Below are 6,803 nucleotides of genomic sequence, written 5' to 3'. Positions count from 1 at the left end.
CTCTTCTTCCACCCTCTTCTTGTGCTTACATTTTGAGTTTAACTTGGTTAATTTCTACAACAATATTTTGTTGCTTTACATTCTCATACATTGTCAAAAATTGACAATTTCTCCCATCAACTAATTCACTGCCCCTCTTAGTTGTCATCTTAGTTTTACATTCCTCCTCCCCATACGAGGCCCTCTCTAACTCCAGATTGTGTATATTATCAATCTCTATACCTTGGTTTATGTCTGTATTAGTAACTTCGGTGGATCCTTCCTTTTTTGTATGCTTATCAAGACCAAACTGCTCCTCGTAAGTTGGTTTTGGGGCTATAGATGTCCCCTTAATCAATAAGGTGGAGTGACTCTTTAGGGTATGTTCTTCAATTTGTTATAATATGTTCATTTCAATCCATGGATGTTGCAGAGGCTATTTTAGGTTCCTTCCTTAATTCATGCTTCTTTTTACCCCCTTTCATAAACATTCCCTCATTAGTCATGCCTCCTCCTTTTTGCCCAACCTAATATTTTTTTCCTTTTCACTAACATCTAGGGACCGAACATATCTCCTTCATTTATCTCCAGATTCTTTTCAACAACCCTTGTTGTGTTTCCTGATATTTCTCTATAGGATTCAGGAGCAACATCCAAGTGAGCATTGCCCGCCTTTTCTAAGCCTTCGTCTTTAGTTGGATACTCTACTTTATCCACTATTGTGGCATTCTCCTCAAGCACAATTCCTTGGGTGGTCTTATTCTTCACATCCTCTTGATGAGAAAATTATGGAAATAACTCCATTCTATGGACATACCTACCACAAGAGAAGAAAATATGATGCAATCATTCATATATCAAATTTAAAATTAGACCCATTACCTTGATCATGTGTACGATTTGTTTGAGGGAGCACATATTCTATCCCAAAATTTGTATCACTTCATGTACCTCTTATTTTTTTCATTTGTTAGAAAATGTAAAGTTAATATATATATATTTAATTCATGTTTTACTTTTCTGGCCGATGAAAAACAAGGGATACATGGAGGAGTGATACAAAATTTGGGATAAAAGATGTTGCTCCTTGTTGGAGGAGGTTTATCTTCATGCAGATTCTAGCAAATTTCCCCCTTGAATGAATGGAGGTAAGATGGTCCATCTTAAGCATGGTCCCAGCTTTGACCCCATTCTCTAGAGAAAACGTTGATTGTAGAGGTCAATAGGTAAGTTTGGGATTCTAATCAATACTGCAATCTTTTGGACTTCCTTCTCACTAGACATAAAGAAAGGACACCATCTCTGAGTGATTAGATAATGATCCACAATCCTCCACAGCCCTTCGAGTAGGGAATGCTTGTAGTTTTCTTCTTTAGTGAAATGCATTGGAAAATAGTTTTTGGCATGTCAATAACCTGAATCCTTCCTCTCACAGCCCAAAGTTTGTTCAATAGAAACTCCATGAACTCCATTGAAGCTATCATTCCCAACGATCGAACCACCAAGGCTTGTTTCCACGGCTTACACCATGCTTCAAACTCCTCTATGAAACTTCAATTTGATGACTTATATCAAAACCTTGATCTTCTTCTTCATACCATATGTTTTCACTTAGGTCATTATCATTCTCCTAAGCCTCCATTCGGTATTTCTCCTCTGTGGCCTCAATATTTAGGAGTTTATTCTAGTATGACATTCCTTTCATGTTGTGTTCTTGTTGCTTGAATGTCTCCATCTCCGAACCACTTTGGATTCCCCCCATTTTGTCCCCTCCGTGTTCTTGTTGCTTCGTTGTCTCCATCTCCAAATCAATGTAGGTTTCCTCCTTTTTATCCTTAATTTTAACCTTTTTTGCTCCTTCTTATCTGGTCATCCTCATGTAGAGATCTTGTCAAAACCCTAGCAAAGTTCGTCGCTGTTCTTTTTTCTTCTCTGTTCACTCTATAAGTCTCTCAACTACACGGATCATATTTACTAAAGAAATCAATAGAGTAAATTACACCCTGAGTATTACTGAAATTACACAAACCATCCTCACTTTTCTATACCTATACAAACTTCCCCTAGTTTTTATACTTTCATTACACTACCACCTCTGCATAAGAAATGATATATTGCAATTAAGTTAAACAAAACATGATATATTGTGTAGGCAAGTGTATATCATGTTTTGTTTAATTTAATTGCATTATCACATTTTTTGTTTAAAAGATTACTCTTATTCCTTATGCAGGGGTGATCAGTGTAATGAAATATAAAAAACTATGGGAGGTTTATATAGGTGTAGAGAAATGAGAGGTGATTTGTGTAATTTCACTAAAACTCAGGGGGTGTCAGTGTAATTTACTCAAATCAATATGCAAACAATGATAACAAATAAGTTATGTTAGTTTATAACCATATTTAAAACTAGGTTTCAGAAAATTACTTAAACATTCAATTTTAGGTCAGTATTCTAAATTCAAAAATTTAATTTCCTTTTCAAATGAACATTTCTTATGAAGAATTCTTTTTTAATATATTAAATTATATATTTATATTTCTTTCTCGATAGATTTTTATATGATGAATATTCAATTTTTATTCTATTTTTTTGTTTATGAAGAATCCCTCTAATTATCTATGTTTTGTTTGCTTATTAATTTTTTATTTGTTCCTCCTAGATTTTCATCAAATATTGAACTTTTTATTATATTTCACTTTTATTTTTTATCATCAATTGCTCTTTCTTTAATTTATATACTGGTTTGTTTGGTAGTCTTTAACAATGATGTAAAAATTGTACCGTACTGGTCGGTTCAATTGGAAAACCGGTGAACCAGTCCCCTAACCAGTACGGTACATATGTTGAACCGGTCAAGTATCAAAACCGGTCAAAAATCGGTCAAAACCGGTGAACCGGCCGGTATTTCACTAAACCGGTGAACCGGCCGGTATTTCACTAAACCGGTGAACCAGCCGGTATTTCACTAAAGCGGCCGATTTATACACATATTTCTTTTTTGAAAAAAAAACTTAAAAACTCATGACAATGTGACCCATCTTTCCAACCATTCTTCAACACTTCAAGGCACATGATTCCAAGGTATACTTAGATTAAACATTTTGGTTCCTAACATTCGTATTCGTGTGTAATCTCAGTGACATTTGTGTAATCTTGGAGTACCGTCTGACGATAGGATTTGGTGCAAAAATATAATATCGATAGGAGACAACTTTGACTCATTGGTGTTAAATGTTAAAACTCCAAATTTATTTGTTTTGTAGAGTAAGTTGTAAACTTGTGTCATTTATTTATATTTTGCGGTTGTTAAGTGATACTTTTGGATTGATATATGTTTTGTAATTTAGACTTTGAATTTGTTAAAGACTTAAAGTTGTTTGTTTATATGAATTTTGAGTATTATGAATATGAATTATAAATTTGAGTATCTAACTATTTGGATTTTTTTTTTGTATAGGTTTATATATATAAATATAAGTAGGTATGTCTGGTTTAACCAGCATACAGTTTAATTACTGAACCAGTTGAACCACTGTACCATTATATCAGTATGCTGACCGATTTGATAATCGGTATGATTTTAAGAACACTAGTCTTTAATGTTTTGTTGTTAGACTAGTATACTACTTTTGTGTTACAAATAAAAACACATCTACTATTTTTTTTGGAAACAAATTAGTTAACAAAACCCACCTAGGCACCTAGTATATTTTTGGTCCATAAAAGAAGCAAGACATTTGAAAATTGGGCCTAGATTTAACATCCTAGTTGTGAAGTACAAGTACGATAATGTTTTGTTGAATAGCCCAGATGTGTTTTCTGTCTATGTGGATGAGTTTCTTCTCTTATTTCCACCGGTGACAATACCAACATTACTCCGGTCACAAATTTTGGAAACTCAGATAGAAAGAGAAAGCCAATGGGTATTGATTACTATAAAATTCTTAATGTAGATCGAAGTGCTAAAGATGATGATCTCAAGAAAGCATATCGCAAACTTGCCATGAAGTGGCACCCTGATAAGAACCCTAACAATAAGAAAGATGCTGAAGCCAATTTCAAGCAAATCTCAGAAGCTTATGATGTATGTTTTAATTTTACAGAAGTTTATTTCTTAATATAATGTAATATGAATTGGGTTGTGTTTTTTTTAACAATGTGGGATTTATTAAAAGTTTCCTGTTTTTTTCTTATGATTTGAAGTTATGGGATATTGAATTTTTTATTTTTTGTGTGATCTGAATCATTGGAATTGTGGGTTTCCTTGTAAATTGATTTGTGAATAGGTATTGAGTGATCCACAAAAGAGACAAGTGTATGATCAGTTTGGCGAGGAAGGATTGAAGGGGCAGGTGCCACCCCAAAGTGCTGGTGGATTTTCCGGTGGAAGTGATGGTGGTGGGCCGACGATGTACCGGTTTAACCCCAGAAATGCAGATGATATATTCTCAGAGTTCTTTGGGTTTACGAGTCCATTTGGTGGAATTGGAGATATGGGTGGTCGGGCTGGTGCATCTGGCTTTCCAAGGGGTATGTTTAGCGATGACCTTTTCTCGTCGTTTAGGAGTGGAGCTGGTGAAGGCTCTGGCAATGTGCATGCGCCAAGGAAAAGTGCACCCATAGAGAAAACTTTGCATTGCAATTTGGAGGATTTGTACAAAGGAACCACCAAAAAAATGAAGATTTCCAGGGATGTTACTGATTCTAGTGGGTGAGCTATTGACTTTAACTTATTTAGCATCTTTTGTCTTTTTACTTTCGTTAAGAAATTTTGTGAAGGTATGTTCAGTATTTGCTGGATGGATTTAAGTTACTAAATTCCAAGTCAGCTTTATGTCGATGTGTTGTTATTTGAGGATCACTTGTTAGGATCATTTTGGTATGCATTATATGCATCTTTATACTTTCATACTGTCATCAAAGACATTACTAAAATGAAAAATTGCACATTTACAGTGTACAACGTTCTTTTGAAATTTTGAACTAGTTAGCTGTGAATTGTGATGATTACTACTATGTGTATTTTGGGAGTGAGATCAGTAGATTAAAAGTTGTGGTTATTCACTTGGTAGAGATATCTTTGTATAAGAGTCAATTTGGAGTTATTGGCAATGGCAATAGGTTCCACATTTTAAGTGAAAAAGATTTTAGTATGTGTGTGCACGTGCAGTTATTGGCAATGTGCAAATATTATATTTTATGCCTTCGTCGCATTTTGTTGTGGTCTAAGTTATGATTAATATGTGTGTACGTAAAGACATGATTTCCAAATGTTTTAAACAAATAATGTTCATCAACCAATGAATGTTCGTCATAATTGGATCTCACCTCCTGAAATTTACCTTTCATTTCATTGACTATTTGTTGGAAACTAGAAGGGTGTTTACTTCAGGTCTTTTACTTGTCAATGTGCTGGGAAATAATTGGCTCAGTTAAGGTGCAAACCCAAAAGTTGGTAATTCTTAAATTATTTTATTGGAAACTAAGTGGTTAACTATTTTATATGTAACTAACTTCCTTCCATAGTAGACAAGGAACCAAACTCATTCGACGTGGCACCTCCAAGGACCATGTTTTATGTATTTCTCTTGTCTTGTTTTATTCTTTCGCACAAGGTATATTTAGTAGTAACAACAAGTTAAAATAGTAAACGTAGTTGCCAAAGAACTACATTCATATTATTTGTTACTATTGACTATTTGATCTAATATATGTTTTCTTATTGTATAGGAGGTCCACTACAGTGGAGGAAATTCTAACAATTGAGGTTAAGCCAGGTTGGAAGAAAGGAACAAAAATAACTTTTCCAGAGAAGGGAAATGAACAGAGAGGAATTATACCTGCAGATCTCGTTTTTATTATCGATGAGAAGCCTCATAGTGTCTTCAAGAGAGATGGCAATGATCTTGTTGTCACCCAGAAAATATCTCTTGTAGAAGCTTTGACAGGTTACACAATACAGCTGACAACCCTTGACGGGCGGAATCTTACCGTCGCCATCAACTCCATCATTAGTCCTTCTTATGAAGAAGTTATCAAAGGAGAGGGCATGCCCATTCCCAAAGAACCTTCCAAAAGGGGTAACTTGAGAGTCAAGTTCAATATCAAATTCCCCTCTAGGCTTACATCAGAGCATAAAATTGGCATTAAGCGATTGTTGACGTCTCCGTGAACATTGTGGTACCACTCCTAATCATTTACCAAACCATTTAAGATTCCATTTATTTTATTCTCGGTTATCGAATTTCAAATGGAAATTCTTGTATGTGTACTGTGTTTTAAATTGTTGTTTGATGTTCTATTTAATTTTTTTTGGCTTTTTTAGTCAAAAAATTGTCTTAACCACTTATCCTTTGCAGTTTAAGGCCTTAGTTTTGCCCTTTTCACTTATTTTTTTGAGTTGCTAGTTGTCAAATACAAACTGTGGAAAATCACACCATACAAGCCCTTATGGATGGAGAGTCCAAAATCATACAAAACAACATACTAGAATCCCATATGCATGATGTGGAACTCAATTTCCGTATCATGGAATTGGATCCAAACATATCTTTGTTTAGCATTTCAATTTTCAAATATTCACATGCACATTACCAGGACTAGACAAAGAGCTTTAGAAAGCACATGATGGAGAATCAGGAGAAGTTGAGTTCTGACATCTAATACCATGTTTAGATTCGAATTGAAAATCATCGAGTAGATAATAGGTATGTAAACCACACCCAAGAGATTGAGGTAGATGATGTGAGACACCTAGCACACTTAATGACTTAATAATGAGTTTACACAAGTTTGGTAGATAGACTGTTGGTGACTTTAA

At 34.5% G+C, this 6,803-nt stretch overlaps 1 protein-coding gene across 1 annotated transcript; it reads left to right on the top strand.

Moving 5' to 3' along the window:
- LOC109362982 (dnaJ homolog subfamily B member 1-like) lies at nt 3,765-6,369 on the top strand. Its single transcript, XM_019609105.1, has 3 exons — nt 3,765-4,067; nt 4,270-4,694; nt 5,714-6,369. Exons 1-3 carry the CDS (start codon nt 3,903-3,905, stop codon nt 6,153-6,155), a joined length of 1,032 nt encoding a protein of 343 aa, XP_019464650.1. The 5' UTR covers nt 3,765-3,902; the 3' UTR covers nt 6,156-6,369.

The sequence above is a fragment of the Lupinus angustifolius genome, chromosome LG12 (genome assembly GCF_001865875.1).
Source record: "Lupinus angustifolius cultivar Tanjil chromosome LG12, LupAngTanjil_v1.0, whole genome shotgun sequence".
In the NCBI taxonomy this organism is placed as follows: domain Eukaryota; kingdom Viridiplantae; phylum Streptophyta; class Magnoliopsida; order Fabales; family Fabaceae; genus Lupinus; species Lupinus angustifolius.
Note: the sequence above shows the minus strand (reverse complement) of the source record. Positions and strands in the feature narration are given on the sequence as shown.